Genomic DNA, 17,141 nt, shown 5'->3' with positions numbered 1-17,141 from the left:
AAGCAAGGACTAGCCAGTTATTCCACTCGTGTCGACGCGCGCCGCAAGTCGTGTGTCGTTGTCCGTGTATTCCGTTCGAGAAGTCTCATATCTACTACAGGTCGCAATGACCGGTCGCGGTAAGGGAGGTAAAGGTCTGGGGAAAGGAGGAGCCAAGCGCCACAGGAAGGTGCTCCGTGATAACATCCAGGGTATCACCAAGCCCGCCATCCGTCGTCTCGCCCGCAGAGGTGGCGTCAAGCGTATCTCCGGTCTGATCTACGAGGAGACCCGCGGTGTTCTGAAGGTGTTCCTCGAGAACGTGATCCGTGACGCGGTCACCTACACCGAGCACGCCAAGAGGAAGACCGTCACCGCCATGGACGTCGTCTACGCTCTGAAGCGTCAGGGCCGCACCCTCTACGGTTTCGGTGGTTAAGCGCTCCGCTTGCACTTGGTCCGCCGCGCGCGACATCGTGTAATATGTACTGACGCATGTATTACCGTATCGCGCGCGCGCGCGCGCCCCGGCGCCCGCGTCCTCAGACGCAAATACAAAAAGGCCCTTTTCAGGGCCGCAAATAATTCTAACTATATGCACCGCAAATACAAAGTTTCAGCAACGACACATACGGACAAACAATCGATCGATCGATCTATCTATCTAATAATATGTATAATAACTTACTTACCCCGCACCGCAAGTCCAATTTTCTAACTTGTAACAGCAGCCAGCCACCTCGTTCGCCGCCTGCTTTGACGGTGGTTTGACGCCAGCCAGCCCAGCTCTCTAAAACAAACAAAACAACAATTATATGTAGTTACTTAATTTAAAAATATGTATAGTTATTTTTACAAGCAAAGGGCAAAGTTATTGTTTAACCTCATGTGTGTGTGCGCTAATAATATTGATACTAGAGCAAGCTAATAAATATATTTTTAAATCTTTAGATTCCGATCTAGTACTTACGTCACAATTATTAATGTGCACCAAGCATATTTTAATTATTATTAGTAAGTAGACCTTGCCTGCCCACTATACCTATGTATGTAATGTACTCGTATATAAAATAGGCATAACTAAGTATATAGAGATTCGATTGAACGTCTCCAGCTAGAGCTTTACACGCGTGTCTATTTACCACCCACCTCCCAGTAGGTACAGCATGCATAAATTCAGATATTTCTCCCTCTCTTCAAGAATCATCCATCCAACCATCATCATCATCATCTTCTTCTTCTTCCTTTTATTTTTCCCGACTTCCCGACTAGCATCGCCCTAACCCAAATCTAAATAATTAATTAAGTAATAAAGTATTCACCTATTACTCGCGTTTTCCAAATCCAAACATGTATTTCTCACACACGCACACTCGCTAACTTTTTAGTTAGTTTTACTAATAACACCATATATATATTTTAAAAACAAACAATCGCATTATCACCTGACACCTGTGAGGCTGTGACCTACTACTAGGTACTGATAACGACGACGACCAGGATGAACTGCCCAATTAGGTAAAGGATTCGCAAATAGTGCACAAAACAGACAGGGACACCCAACATCCCCTCACCCACTCACCTCAATTTTACCACATCAAAAATATTAATATAACTTATATAAAAATGGTTAACTACATATAGTAACTCAGAAGCCTAAGACTTCTCGTGTCCCTATGATGAATATAATTAAGTACATATATCAACCTAATATATCAACCTAAACAGATTCTTATGTCCAACGATAAACACACTAATTGCAATAATTTAATTTTAAGTATATCGTTTGTTTTAATATTAGGCGTAATATTCAGATAAATTTTTACTTTACTACTAAAACCAAAACTAAATAAAATACGACCTACCTACACGAGATTCTACCTACCTACCATGCCCGCACGTTCAGAGTGTGAGTTCGCGCTGCTGTATGATCCTCGTAGAAGAGAGTTTTTAAAAACCATCAGAATTATAATAATATTCATGAATATGGTGATATCGTAATGTATAATAGAACATAATTATATAAACGTAACATAAAATACATATCCCGTTTTACATCGGTACCAGCAGAGAGCAAACCGCTGAACGTAGGCAATCCAAGGCGCGGTACGGCTGTTTTACGACAGTGAAGACAACAAGTCAAAATAACATTATAACTATAATTTTCTACTTTTGTTATTGTGTCACATCTATCTATGGTATCTTCGCTTTTAACTGGAAGACACATAATATTGTTAAATGTAATTCTAATTAAGAAAAATCACTTTTTAAACAGACCCGAGGTGTCCGCAACCTATAATACCAAAAGTAAAGTTCCCTCATTCGTTTAACGGCGTTCCAAAACTTAAAACTTCTATTAAAATAGATATATCAATTCATAAAGAATATACATGTGCAATTTTATTATAATCATTATAATATAATTCACTATAAATTTAGTTTAATCATAAACGAGTAAGTGAAAAGTTGGAAGTGTTATTACGAGAAAACGTCCCGCGACATAAGGGTCTGCGTTACGGTTAAGCCGGAGTGGATATATAAAAAGTGGCGCCCCCATGCGACTCGTGTTTAGTACTCGCCAGCGCAGCGCTCCGCTTACACGCGTCCGCTGTTCTCTTTGCGCAGTTCGTGCGATTTACTAATTTGTTAAACTACATATATTACTTGGTTATTTAAATATGGCCGATACCGCAGTTGCTGCCGACGCTCCCGCCCCGGCGACGCCCGCGAAGAAGCCTAAGGCGTCCGCCTCCGCAGGCGCTAAGAAGCCTAAGGCGAAGCCCACCCACCCTAAGACGTCCGAGATGGTTAACAGCGCCATCAAGGAGCTGAAGGAGAGAAGCGGTTCGTCCCTGCAGGCTATCAAGAAATACATCGCCGCCCAGTACAAGGTCGACGCCGAGAAGCTGGCCCCTTTCATTAGAAAATATCTGAAGAGCGCAGTCGAATCCGGCGCACTCATACAGACCAAAGGCAAGGGCGCGTCCGGCTCGTTCAAACTGGAATCGAAGACTTCATCCGCCGGCAAGAAACCCGCCGCGGCCAAGAAATCTAGCGCTAAATCATCAGCCGCCGCTAAGAAGCCCGCCGCAGCTAAACCGGCTAAGGCGAAGAAGGCCGCCGCGTCCCCGGCCAAGCCTAAGGCCGCCACGAAGGACAAGAAGGCCGCCGCCGCCAAAAAGAAGCCCGCAGCGAAGAAACCTTCCACCCCCGCCAAGGGCAAGAGCGCCGCCGCGCCTAAGGCCAAGAAGACCGCGAAGCCGCCGACCAAGAAGCCTAAAGCTCCCAAGCCAAAGAAGGCTGCTGCCGCTCCCAAAGCGAAGCCCGCCGCTAAGAAGGCTGCCTCGAAGAAGTAAGAAGACTGCGCCATATTGTCGTCGTCGTCCTTACATCGGTCGCGGTAGTTGTCGTGATGGTAGAGGAGATGTCGATTGTCGTTGCTATAAATATTATACGACGACGTGTCTCGCCTCTTCTCGACTCACGTCATACGCCTGTGCGCGTTATACGCACATCAAAAAGCCCTTTTCAGGGCTAACAAATGTATTCAAAGGTTCATATCACCTCTGTTTCATTGCAATGAGCACATACACGAGTCGATCGATCGATTTATCAATGAGAGAATCGAAAGTGTTTTTATATATATAACATACCAAAAGGTGTTCGGATCGGAGTAAAAAGTCGAATATCAAGGCACAAAAGTCATCAATACGATGATGATGATTATCACACTGATAGAGATTATATTAGGTTTTCATTAATCATGAATTTACACCAACTTTTTATTGGAACGTAAATAAATAAATAAACATGATATGACGCAAGTCTTACATTTCAAACAATATTTAGTAAGTTATCTACATACTTAGTATACGTACGTATGGCCTATAGATATAGGCCAAATTATATAAATTAATGTGGAGTTATATGAACTTACTTATAGAATATTTTGTTATTAATTTATTTATTCATTCGCACTCTTGCATGCGGGGCGTCGATTGGTCGATCGGTCTCGTGTTATGTCGGCTCGTTATATCCCCACTATCAGCGCGCTCCGTGAGACTATATAGCTTAACGCGCGGCTTGCTAAAAAAATATTCTTGTCCGACACTCACGAGCAATACGTGCTCTCGTCCGTTGTGTGTAAACTGAAAACTTAAATCTCTCATCAAACATGTCTGGACGCGGTAAAGGTGGCAAGGTTAAGGGAAAGGCAAAGTCACGTTCTAACCGTGCCGGACTCCAGTTCCCCGTCGGCCGTATCCACAGGCTTTTACGCAAGGGCAACTACGCCGAGCGCGTCGGTGCCGGTGCCCCGGTGTACTTAGCCGCCGTCATGGAGTACCTGGCCGCTGAGGTTCTCGAGTTGGCAGGCAACGCCGCTCGCGACAACAAGAAGACCAGGATCATCCCTAGGCATCTCCAGCTGGCGATCCGCAACGACGAGGAGTTGAACAAGCTCCTCTCCGGTGTGACCATCGCCCAGGGTGGTGTGCTGCCTAACATTCAGGCCGTACTCCTGCCCAAGAAGACCGAGAAGAAGGCTTAAGTGTCCTCACTTCTCATCAGGCTACATCTCTAGCGGTAACACACGGCGACTGGTGAATGTGTGCATTTGTCTCGTGCGTACATTTATCGCACGCACGGGGCCTCTGTTACATTCCCGCCCGAGTGACCGTTACAAAAGGCCCTTTTCAGGGCCACAATATAATTCTGTGTAAAAGTTATAAGTTTCATGGCATAACGCATACGTATATGATGTCATTAGATCGATGAATAATAATAATAAAAAAAAAAAAAAAATAATTATGATACTACACATTTATGAATGAATTATAATTACGGTAAGAGTAGGTACTGAACTATAATGTGATTATCGTTCCTATAGTGAAAAACACATACATCACATAATTAAATATATTATAAATTAGACACTCGGATACACTCACTCACTTATTTGTTTATGGATGGCTCGGACGGATCAAAGACTTACTTACTTACTTACTTACTTACTTACTTAATTACTCAGCTACAACAGTGTGTCTCTGTAACAAAAGAATGATAAATAAATAAATAATTATAATATACCAAATTTTTGGCCGCCTACAGTTATAAAAATTGATGACAGATGGTTATGGTTCAAATATATTTTGGTTAACTCATTATTATTATTACATAGCATAGCACATCAGGCGGGTAATGTTTATTTATTATTGATAATATAATAATGAATATTTAAATACATAATATCAACACGCCCTCGCACTCCCCACCATGCCTACAGACGATGTTAATGATGCACGAACGCTATTGGTCGAGATACCGCGGGCTCGACGCTCGATCTTTAATCCCCTATTTCCCGTACGCTACGCTAGCAAAGATCGGGCGACCGTAAAAAAATATCATATTTCCAGTTCGACTCTCGTACTGTAAGCATCTAACTATATCGCAATGCCACCTGTCGTGTATAGCTAGTTTTTAATCATTCATGTCTAGTTTTAAGCGTTCCATATGTTACTAATCTATTTTGTGTGTTTATTTTTTATTATTAATTATTGTACTAACTTGGCTATTTTTTACGTTTTATTATGTCACGTGTTAGATAATAAGTCTTTATTGTTCCCCAATTAAATATATCCTCTTTTTCCCTAATTTTGTAACATGATTATATTTACTGTACTGTGATTGGCTCAATAAAGAAAATACTTACTCTGCACGTAACACCCACGCCTTGAGTAGGCGTGGCCTAGAGTACCTACGGTGGGGGTGCGCTGAGCGCGCCTATATATACGCGCCCACCCTGGGAGCTCACTCACTCATCTACAAGCATCAACAGAGGCACCAGCCTCCCAACACTCTCCAAAGTTTTCTTTAAACCTACAAATGTGTTTTCATTGAACACCCTACATATTCCCGGTAATGGTGCGGTAACCGGAGGTAACAGCAGCCAGCGAGCCAGCCAGCGTGTTCCAGCCTGCGTGAACGTGTCCTGACTTCGGAATCTGCGAGCCCCACAGTAACTACGCTCGACATTATGGTCCTTCGTTGCCGAATGAAGAAAGAAACACGTACGCGCTGAATTTTAAGTAGAGCTTTACTTGATTCAGAGGAAAAAAGAAAAACGAACGCGCTGAGCCTCCGAAGTTCGCTTCGGCTCAGACCTTACCTACCTACCTCTCCATAACCCACCATTACCGGCTTGCCGGCGGACCGTGCAGTGTTGTAGGTTTTCCTCCACTCACGCGTCCTGGCAACTTTAGTTGCATGTGTCACATGGTGATACCATCACGCTGCTTTCGAACGCTCTAGGCACTGCACTTAGCCATTGCGGGAGATTCAGCGCACCGAGGGATCCACGCTTAGGGGCACTGGCGTTGCGTTCTGTAGCGTCAGAGCATAGGCGTTAGGCAGGTAAATTTGTATATAGTTAGGGACCCCCGCGTGTGTCAAGTGTTGTGTTTTGTGCGTAAAAATCAAGAAAGAAGAAGATGTCACAAAGCGGAAGATCACTTCGCTCACGCAGACGGGACCAGCCTGTCCCCACGCCCACGCCCTCGTCCGGCAAAACTACGTCCGGCGAGACCCATACGTGGAGCAAAGGCACCAGCGACAACCGGAAAACTAGTGGTGAGAGAGATAATGAGTCGGTACACTCAGAAGAGCATCATGATGAAACAGTGGTAGTTCGCAGTAGGTCGAATACTTTAGTGCCGCCCGTTGTTGCGCCGCCGCCGCGAGCGCCGTCCGTTCGCGAATCAGTTAGGTCTGTCCGCGAATCGGCAAATAGGGACCGCGATAGTGAATTAACCGTGCTTTTAGCCGAGCTCGAAGTTCGTAAAGCCGCTCTACTCGTAGCCAAGGCAGAGTCCGATACCGCCAAAACGAAGCTGCAGATTGCCCAAGCTAAGGCGCAGTCTGACGGCGGCAGTATCGCGACCGAGGCCGAGGTACGAACTAGAAGTTGGGTAGAACAAGCGAGGCTACAGCGCGAAATCGCGAGTGAAAACGTAAAAATCCCGCCGCCGAAAGAAACCGCGCCGCGCGCCGCGACCGATAGGGTTAGCAAGCCGCCACCGCGATTTTTAGAGGTGCCGCAAGGTACCTACGCGCCAATGTATCACAAGCCGCCAGAGTTACCCACATTCGGTGGCGATATAACCGAATGGATATCGTTTAGGGCGGAGTTCGAGGACACGTCGCCCATGTTTAGTGCCGTTAACAATGTCAGTAGAATTAGGCGCGCACTTAAAGGCGAGGCCCGGACGGCCGTTAAATCGATCATGTACACAGTTCAGGATCCATACGAAATTATGGAAGCGCTAGAACGGCAATTCGGCGACCCCGAAGAAATTGTACTTACGGAACTGCATAATATCAAACGCATGCCGCGTTTGTCCGAGGACAATGCTAATATCTCTTCTTTCGCCGCGCATATCGCGAACGCCGTCGCCACCATAAAATCATTGCGTCAAGAAAAATATTTGCACGCGCCTGAACTAGTGAACAAAATAGTGGACAAATTAAATTTGATAGTGCGTTACGAATGGGCCAAATATAGGCAGACTAATTCGGAAACTCCCGGCCTAGCCGCTTTATCTGAGTTTCTCAACGACATTAGTACTGCAGCCAAACGCGTAAACCGCAGACCGGCTACTAGATCGCGAGCTGTAGTGAACACGGTATCTTTTGAGCACGAACCTAGGCGGTCGAGCAAAGCTCCCTCTAGGTCCCGCGCCCCCGCGTTCTCCCGCGACTGTAGTACGGACTCGGAGTCAGATTTCCACGAAAATTACCCACGCGAAACGGAGAGTAGATCGCGTAGTAAACATACTGTCGCACAAGTCAAGTCACGCGAAGATAATAACAATAAAAAAAAACCCGCGTCAACCGGAGCTAGACCCAAACAGCAGGTATCGTCCGTCCCTGTCTCTCGCACTACGTGCGCCATTTGTAAGAGCGGGAACGAGCACAAGGTTAGTGCGTGCTCAAAGTTTTTAGCCGCGACGATATCTGAGCGTTGGGACTTAGTGAAGGGTGCTAGATTGTGCTATAGATGTTTAGACGTGAATCACCGTAGGCCGTTTAAGTGTAAATACGTCGCGTGCGGTGTAAACCAGTGCGAAGCCGGACACAGTAAGCTGTTACACGGACTGAACGCGGCCGCGCCCGCGAACGGTAACAGTACGCCGGCCGTATCTGTAAACAATATTAGACTCCCGCAAACGTATCTCAAAGTCATGCCTGTGGAGGTGTCGGGACCTTTAGGTACCGTACAAACCCTCGCGCTATTAGACGAAGGCGCGGCAATGACTTTAATGCTGCACGAGACAGCCGATAAAATCGCGCCTCGCGTACGCGGAGAGACGTTAGAAATTGAAGGAATAGGCGGCGTAGTTAGAGACCCAGACTCGTACGCGCTACAGGTCGCGATTAGGGGTTTTTGTAGCCGACATTTGGAGTTAATGGAGGTGCTCACGATAGGCGATATAGGTATAGGTTCGCAAGGCGTACCACGTGACTTAGTAGACAAGTGCGAACATTTGTCGAAAATCGCGGACGAGTTAAGTTACCCTACGGCCGTACCTACTATCGTGATAGGTCAAGATAACTGGCACCTCATCATTTCTCGGCAAGTCATAGACGGCCCGCCTAACCTTCCCGTCGCGAGTCTAACCAGATTAGGATGGGTTCTACACGGCCCAGACCGAACGCGTCGCGCCGCGGTAAATTTTGTGGGGCATGCACGGCCTAAAACCGCGGACGACGAAGCTTTAGAGCTCATGAAACGGCATTTCGACATAGAATCGTTAGGCGTTTCACAAAAGTTGCCTCGGGCCGATCCCGACCAACGAGCGCTAGACTTATTAAAAGCCACGTGCGATAAGATACCGGGGGAGAACCGGTATCGAGCGGGCTTATTATGGCGAACCGACGACGAAAAACTCCCCGATAACCGAGCGCAAGCATTAAAGCGGCTACTCAGTCTAGAACGTAAACTAGACCGCGACGAAAAGTTGAAAGCCGAATATGCGAAACATATGAATAATTTGCTCGATAAAGGTTACGCGGAGAAGATGGATTCGCCCCCGCCTCCCGATGCACCTCGGACGTGGTACCTAGCGCATTTCCCCACATTTCACCCGCAACGTGGTAAAATGAGGCTAGTTTGGGACGCGGCTGCCACAGCATACGGTCGCTCACTGAACAGCGCGCTGCTGGCCGGCCCCGACCTGTTAGAATCACTTTTTGGCGTATTAGTGCGCTTCCGCGAAGGCAAAATCGCGGTAATAGCCGACGTCAAAGAGATGTTTTTGCAAATCGAAATTTTAGAGCGCGATCGCGATGCGTTACGTTTCGTTTGGAGGGGGGAAGACCGTACTTCTCCACCGCAAGAGTACAGAATGAAGCGGCTAATATTTGGATCGGCAGCGTCGCCGACAACCGCTTTATATGTCAAAAACGAAAACGCAAAAACGCATAGTGCTGAATTTCCGATCGCAGCTGAAAAAACAATTAAAAATACGTACATGGACGACATGTTAATCGCCCTCGACACGTCCGAGGAGGACGCCAGACGCGTAGTAAACGACATTTACGAGCTAAACATGCGCGCGTCATTCGAACTCCGCGGGTTCGCGTCGAACCATCCTGCGGTAATTGCTGACGTAGTTAACAGCAAAGAGGAAACGTCTTTGTTAAGCGCGAACGAGAGCGAACGTACCTTAGGTTTGAAATGGAATCACAAGCGTGACACCTTAGGTTTCAACGTGAACTTTCGTAATACGCCCGAAGACGTACTTAACGGTCAGAAATTACCTACAAAGCGACAGGTAACGAGTAGCGCGATGTCAATATTCGATCCGATCGGTTACGTAAGCCCCATATCCGTCTTAGGCAAGGCGTTAATGCAAGAGATATGGAGGACCGGAATCGGTTGGGACTCGCCTATACCCGTCTCACTCGCACCCGCGTGGCGATCGTTCATCGAAAACGTACAACAATTACGGGACTTAGAAATTCCGCGACACGTGCCCGCATTTAATAGGGAGGCATATATGCATGTTTTTTGCGACGCGAGCGAAAAAATATATGCCGCGGCCGTGTATCTGGTTAGCGTCAACCCCGAGGGGATTAGAACTTCCGCGTTAGTAGCCGCTAAGGCCCGCGTTTCGCCTCTCCGGGTAGTGAGCATTCCGAGAATGGAATTGCAGAGCTGCGTACTAGCCACGAGATTAGCGGAAACCATAGTCAAGGAGTCAGATTACGTAGTAAAGGAAAAGTTTTTTTGGTCTGACTCTAAAACGGCGCTCACGTGGATACGTGCGGACCCACGTAGGTATAAAACGTTCGTGGCACACAGGTTGGCAGAAATAGAGAACACTACCACCCCCGCCAACTGGCGCTGGGTGCCTAGTGCAGCCAACGTGGCTGACGACGCGACCCGCGGAATACCTGCGCAATTTGGAGTGAACCACCGGTGGTTCATAGGGCCCGATTTTATACGTAAACCCGAAGAGCATTGGCCGACCGAGAAAACGCCCACGCCCGTCGCCGATACGGGCGAAGAGCGCGTTAGCAAACTCGTATGCTCAGTAGGTGTCGCGAAAAATAAGTTTGAGTACCTACCGGAAGTAGGTAGATTTTCAAAGTTCGTACGACTAGTTCGCGCCACCGCTAGGGTTCTGGTTGCCGCCGAGGCTTTTAAAGCCTCATTGCTATCCCAGAAAACAGACACAGAAATGAACAAAGGGCATGTAAATCTAGCAGAAATTTTGCTAATTCGCCGGAGTCAGCATGCTGCCTTTCCAGAGGAGATTAAGCTACTGGAAACTGGGCGGCCTCTACCGAAGAAGTCTCCGCTGCATAAGATAGCAATACGACTGGATAAGAACGGAGTCATCGTGCTGAACGCCAGAATAGACAAAGACGTGCACATCCCCGTTCTGTACGCAAAAGAAGATTTTGTCAAACTGCTGATATATCATTTCCATGCGCTCTTCGACCACGGTAACCACGCAACCGTAATCAACGAATTAAAGCAGAGATATTTTATCATCGGGCTGCGCGGTAATATTCGCTATATAGCGAACAAGTGCCAATGGTGTCGGACCTATAAAGGAACCACACTCAAGGTTCCTGTAGGCGACCTCCCGCCAGAGAGGCTCCAGGCGAATCAACCGCCATTTACCGCCACAGCCGTAGACCTGTTTGGCCCTATGCAAATCACGATAGGCCGTCGCCGCGAAAAGAGATGGGGTGTATTATACACATGCCTCACGACACGCGCTGTGCACTTAGAGCTTGCCGCCTCACTTTCGGCATCCTCTATGATACTCTCCTTGCGCAGAATGATAGCGCGACGCGGCACGCCCACGGTTCTATACTCTGACAACGCCACCAACTTTTACGGCGCAGAGCGAGAACTGGCAGAGGCCAAGAAGACGCTGCCCGACAACTTAAAGCCATTTTTGATCGAGCGAGCCATAACCTGGAAAAAGATACCGCCCGGCAACCCTTCCGCCGGCGGCGCATGGGAACGGCTCGTAGGCAGCGTGAAAAGGTCACTAAAAGTAACACTCAAAGAGAGAGCACCTCATGAAGAAGTGCTGCACACATTGCTGCTGGAAGCCGAGCACATAGTGAACTCTCGACCGTTGACGCCAGTAAATCCAGACTTAGACAGTGAAGCCCTGACGCCAAACCATTTTCTCATCGGTCGATCAAGCTCCATGTCACCACTGGGCGTCTTCACAGATGCAACTATGACACTCTCGTCATGGAAGACAGCGCAGACCTTAGCCGACCATTTTTGGAGGCGCTGGCAGAAGGAATACCGACCCAGCCTCCTCCCTCGGCCCGGTGCTCATCAGAACGCGAAGAAACTACATATAGGCGACGTAGTCATAGTCGCGGACAGCTCCATGCCAAGAGGAACATGGCCTAGAGGCGTAATCGCACAACTCTTTCCCGGCCCTGATGGCCACGTAAGAGTAGCCATTGTTCGCACCCGCGCAGGTGAAGTCCGTCGCCCAGTTTCCAGGCTTATACCTGTACACTCCTCACATACAGACGGTGTTGACACACGTGGGGGAGATTGTCGTGTATAGCTAGTTTTTAATCATTCATGTCTAGTTTTAAGCGTTCCATATGTTACTAATCTATTTTGTGTGTTTATTTTTTATTATTAATTATTGTACTAACTTGGCTATTTTTTACGTTTTATTATGTCACGTGTTAGATAATAAGTCTTTATTGTTCCCCAATTAAATATATCCTCTTTTTCCCTAATTTTGTAACATGATTATATTTACTGTACTGTGATTGGCTCAATAAAGAAAATACTTACTCTGCACGTAACACCCACGCCTTGAGTAGGCGTGGCCTAGAGTACCTACGGTGGGGGTGCGCTGAGCGCGCCTATATATACGCGCCCACCCTGGGAGCTCACTCACTCATCTACAAGCATCAACAGAGGCACCAGCCTCCCAACACTCTCCAAAGTTTTCTTTAAACCTACAAATGTGTTTTCATTGAACACCCTACATATTCCCGGTAATGGTGCGGTAACCGGAGGTAACAGCAGCCAGCGAGCCAGCCAGCGTGTTCCAGCCTGCGTGAACGTGTCCTGACTTCGGAATCTGCGAGCCCCACAGTAACTACGCTCGACACCACCCAAGACTAGCGGTAAGGCCGCCAAGAAATCCGGCAAGGCCCAGAAGAACATCTCCAAGTCGGACTCTAAGAAAAAGAAGAAGCATAAGCGCAAGGAAAGCTACGCCATCTACATCTACAAGGTGCTCAAGCAGGTCCACCCCGACACCGGTATCTCCAGCAAGGCCATGTCGATCATGAACTCGTTCGTGAACGACATCTTCGAGCGCATCGCCGCCGAGGCCTCCCGCCTCGCTCACTACAACAAGAGGTCCACTATCACCAGCAGGGAGGTGCAGACCTCCGTGAGGCTCTTGCTGCCCGGTGAGCTCGCCAAGCACGCCGTCAGTGAAGGCACCAAGGCCGTCACCAAGTACACCAGCTCCAAGTAAGCGTACGTCGTTCCTCGTATGCGGTCTGTCTTCTCAATACACTTTTAGTGTAATGGGTTTAGGTAGTTCGTATTGCGACGACACGACACGCTTCGAGAGTGTGGTTTGTGCAACAACCAAAAAGGCCCTTTTCAGGGCCACAAATACGTTCTGAATATGATATAAGAAGTTTCTAACCGCGCATACTGTGTCAATCTGTCGATAAATATCAATAAAAAATATTATTTATTTACACATTACCAACACTTAATAATATAGGTTAAATAGGGTTAGGGACGTGTACATATGGCCCTTTATAAACTTTTGACATAGCACGAAATGTGCTATTTTACGCACTAGTGCCGGAAAATAGGACCATATGTACTGTAAAATAAGTAAGTTAGGTTCGCTAGAGTTAGGTTTCTCTAGGAGTTAGGTCAGGTTATGTTAGGTTCGCTAGAGTTAGGTTAGGTTAAGTTAGGTTCGCTAGAGTTAGGTTTCTTTAGGAGTTAGGTCAGGTTAAGTTAGGTTAGGTTACCAGATGCCAGGAATTTCCAAAACAAATCAAACTTGAACAATATATCGAGTATACTTACATAAATATCGCCTAACTTAACCTAACCTCGTAAGTTAGGTTTGCTGACCTGACTCGGTCAAATATTGTTATTTACAATCCTAACCTAACCTAGCTCCGCGGAACCTAACTAACTGTCCTAACTCATACATAATACCTAAAAAAAAAAAAAAAAAAAAGCAAATTTATTAATAATATTTCAATAATATTAATGTTATTGTAATTAGAAATCGTACCATTGGTGAGAAAGGAAAAGAGGGGCGAGGGGGACCGTGTATGTGAATTTTATAACCCTCTCGCTCACACGGACACTAACTCCGTCCCTTTCCGACGAGCACATAAAAAGCGCCTCTCGGCGTTGCGAAGTTTATTACCTCTCGTGACTCGTTGACGTAACGTAGTACCGTGTGTCGTAGTAATTTTTATTTTTCGCAATGGCCCGTACCAAGCAGACCGCTCGTAAATCCACCGGTGGTAAAGCGCCCCGTAAACAGCTCGCCACCAAGGCGGCCCGCAAGAGCGCGCCGGCCACCGGGGGCGTCAAGAAGCCCCATCGTTACAGGCCCGGCACCGTCGCCCTCCGTGAGATCCGTCGCTACCAGAAGAGCACTGAGCTTCTGATCCGCAAGCTGCCCTTCCAGCGTCTGGTGCGTGAGATCGCTCAGGATTTCAAGACCGACCTGCGCTTCCAGAGCTCTGCCGTTATGGCTCTCCAGGAGGCCAGCGAGGCTTACCTCGTCGGTCTCTTTGAGGACACCAACCTGTGCGCCATCCACGCCAAGCGTGTGACCATCATGCCCAAGGACATCCAGCTGGCTCGCAGGATCCGCGGTGAACGTGCTTAAAACCACCCGCCACGCTAAAATCGGCACGGAGCTAAATCACCGAACGCAGTCTGCGCCAACGCATTCGGTTACATTATATCTATTATTTTGTACCACGCGTTTTGCGTCTGGACATGCGAACGTGAAGCTTCTGTCATATATCAAAAGGCCCTTTTCAGGGCCACACATGATTCGAAAATTATATAATATGTTTCTTTGAACAAACACTTGCGTAGATAAATCGATCGATCAATATTATTAGTCATTAGTAAATATATACATCAATTCATACATAAGATGTACGGTAATATAGTAAGTAGTATATGAAATTTAACCGCGATATACTCTATTATGTAGTATAATGGAAAGAAGGAAAGTGAATTAAACTCGTGATATTACGCGCCAACTAAAAGTTAAGTTAAGACAAAATAATATAGATTTCTCGAAATTTTATCGACATAATTATTACCACTGACTGAATGCTAGAGGATAATATTAGAGATTAGAGGGGAATGAAATAGAAATAGAGAGTGCTACATATATGTAGTTAGTTATACATACGGCCTCTCTTCCATGAGCCGGTCGCCGTTATTATAGTTAGTAATTATATGTGAGTAACTACATATTTATATCCCCAAAATGAATTTAAATAACCATATCATATGAAATTATTTATCAATATTATATTATATTTCATGAATGAAAAATAAATCAAATATTAATGCTCCGATATCTCTAACCCCGTCCCCCGTCTCCCCGCAATAGGGTAAAGCGTATAAATATCGCACAGACGTCGATAGCCAGTTATTCCACTCGTGTCGACGCGCGCCGCAAGTCGTGTGTCGTTGTCCGTGTATTCCGTTCGAGAAGTCTCATATCTACTACAGGTCGCAATGACCGGTCGCGGTAAGGGAGGTAAAGGTCTGGGGAAAGGAGGAGCCAAGCGCCACAGGAAGGTGCTCCGTGATAACATCCAGGGTATCACCAAGCCCGCCATCCGTCGTCTCGCCCGCAGAGGTGGCGTCAAGCGTATCTCCGGTCTGATCTACGAGGAGACCCGCGGTGTTCTGAAGGTGTTCCTCGAGAACGTGATCCGTGACGCGGTCACCTACACCGAGCACGCCAAGAGGAAGACCGTCACCGCCATGGACGTCGTCTACGCTCTGAAGCGTCAGGGCCGCACCCTCTACGGTTTCGGTGGTTAAGCGCTCCGCTTGCACTTGGTCCGCCGCGCGCGACATCGTGTAATATGTACTGACGCATGTATTACCGTATCGCGCGCGCGCGCGCGCCCCGGCGCCCGCGTCCTCAGACGCAAATACAAAAAGGCCCTTTTCAGGGCCGCAAATAATTCTAACTATATGCACCGCAAATACAAAGTTTCAGCAACGACACATACGGACAAACAATCGATCGATCGATCTATCTATCTAATAATATGTATAATAACTTACTTACCCCGCACCGCAAGTCCAATTTTCTAACTTGTAACAGCAGCCAGCCACCTCGTTCGCCGCCTGCTTTGACGGTGGTTTGACGCCAGCCAGCCCAGCTCTCTAAAACAAACAAAACAACAATTATATGTAGTTACTTAATTTAAAAATATGTATAGTTATTTTTACAAGCAAAGGGCAAAGTTATTGTTTAACCTCATGTGTGTGTGCGCTAATAATATTGATACTAGAGCAAGCTAATAAATATATTTTTAAATCTTTAGATTCCGATCTAGTACTTACGTCACAATTATTAATGTGCACCAAGCATATTTTAATTATTATTAGTAAGTAGACCTTGCCTGCCCACTATACCTATGTATGTAATGTACTCGTATATAAAATAGGCATAACTAAGTATATAGAGATTCGATTGAACGTCTCCAGCTAGAGCTTTACACGCGTGTCTATTTACCACCCACCTCCCAGTAGGTACAGCATGCATAAATTCAGATATTTCTCCCTCTCTTCAAGAATCATCCATCCAACCATCATCATCATCATCTTCTTCTTCTTCCTTTTATTTTTCCCGACTTCCCGACTAGCATCGCCCTAACCCAAATCTAAATAATTAATTAAGTAATAAAGTATTCACCTATTACTCGCGTTTTCCAAATCCAAACATGTATTTCTCACACACGCACACTCGCTAACTTTTTAGTTAGTTTTACTAATAACACCATATATATATTTTAAAAACAAACAATCGCATTATCACCTGACACCTGTGAGGCTGTGACCTACTACTAGGTACTGATAACGACGACGACCAGGATGAACTGCCCAATTAGGTAAAGGATTCGCAAATAGTGCACAAAACAGACAGGGACACCCAACATCCCCTCACCCACTCACCTCAATTTTACCACATCAAAAATATTAATATAACTTATATAAAAATGGTTAACTACATATAGTAACTCAGAAGCCTAAGACTTCTCGTGTCCCTATGATGAATATAATTAAGTACATATATCAACCTAATATATCAACCTAAACAGATTCTTATGTCCAACGATAAACACACTAATTGCAATAATTTAATTTTAAGTATATCGTTTGTTTTAATATTAGGCGTAATATTCAGATAAATTTTTACTTTACTACTAAAACCAAAACTAAATAAAATACGACCTACCTACACGAGATTCTACCTACCTACCATGCCCGCACGTTCAGAGTGTGAGTTCGCGCTGCTGTATGATCCTCGTAGAAGAGAGTTTTTAAAAACCATCAGAATTATAATAAT

At 46.2% G+C, this 17,141-nt stretch overlaps 1 protein-coding gene across 1 annotated transcript; it reads left to right on the top strand.

Annotated features, from left to right (window-relative positions):
* Window positions 1-106: 106 nt before the first annotated feature.
* Window positions 107-15,604, top strand: LOC134676147 (uncharacterized). The gene is made up of 5 exons (XM_063534427.1): window positions 107-392; window positions 7,231-7,247; window positions 11,705-11,724; window positions 14,003-14,351; window positions 15,287-15,604. Exons 1-5 carry the CDS (start codon window positions 107-109, stop codon window positions 15,602-15,604), a joined length of 990 nt encoding a protein of 329 aa, XP_063390497.1.
* Window positions 15,605-17,141: the final 1,537 nt, after the last annotated feature.

The sequence above is a fragment of the Cydia fagiglandana genome, chromosome 24, assembly GCF_963556715.1.
Source record: "Cydia fagiglandana chromosome 24, ilCydFagi1.1, whole genome shotgun sequence".
Classification (NCBI taxonomy): Eukaryota; Metazoa; Arthropoda; class Insecta; order Lepidoptera; family Tortricidae; genus Cydia; species Cydia fagiglandana.
Note: the sequence above shows the minus strand (reverse complement) of the source record. Positions and strands in the feature narration are given on the sequence as shown.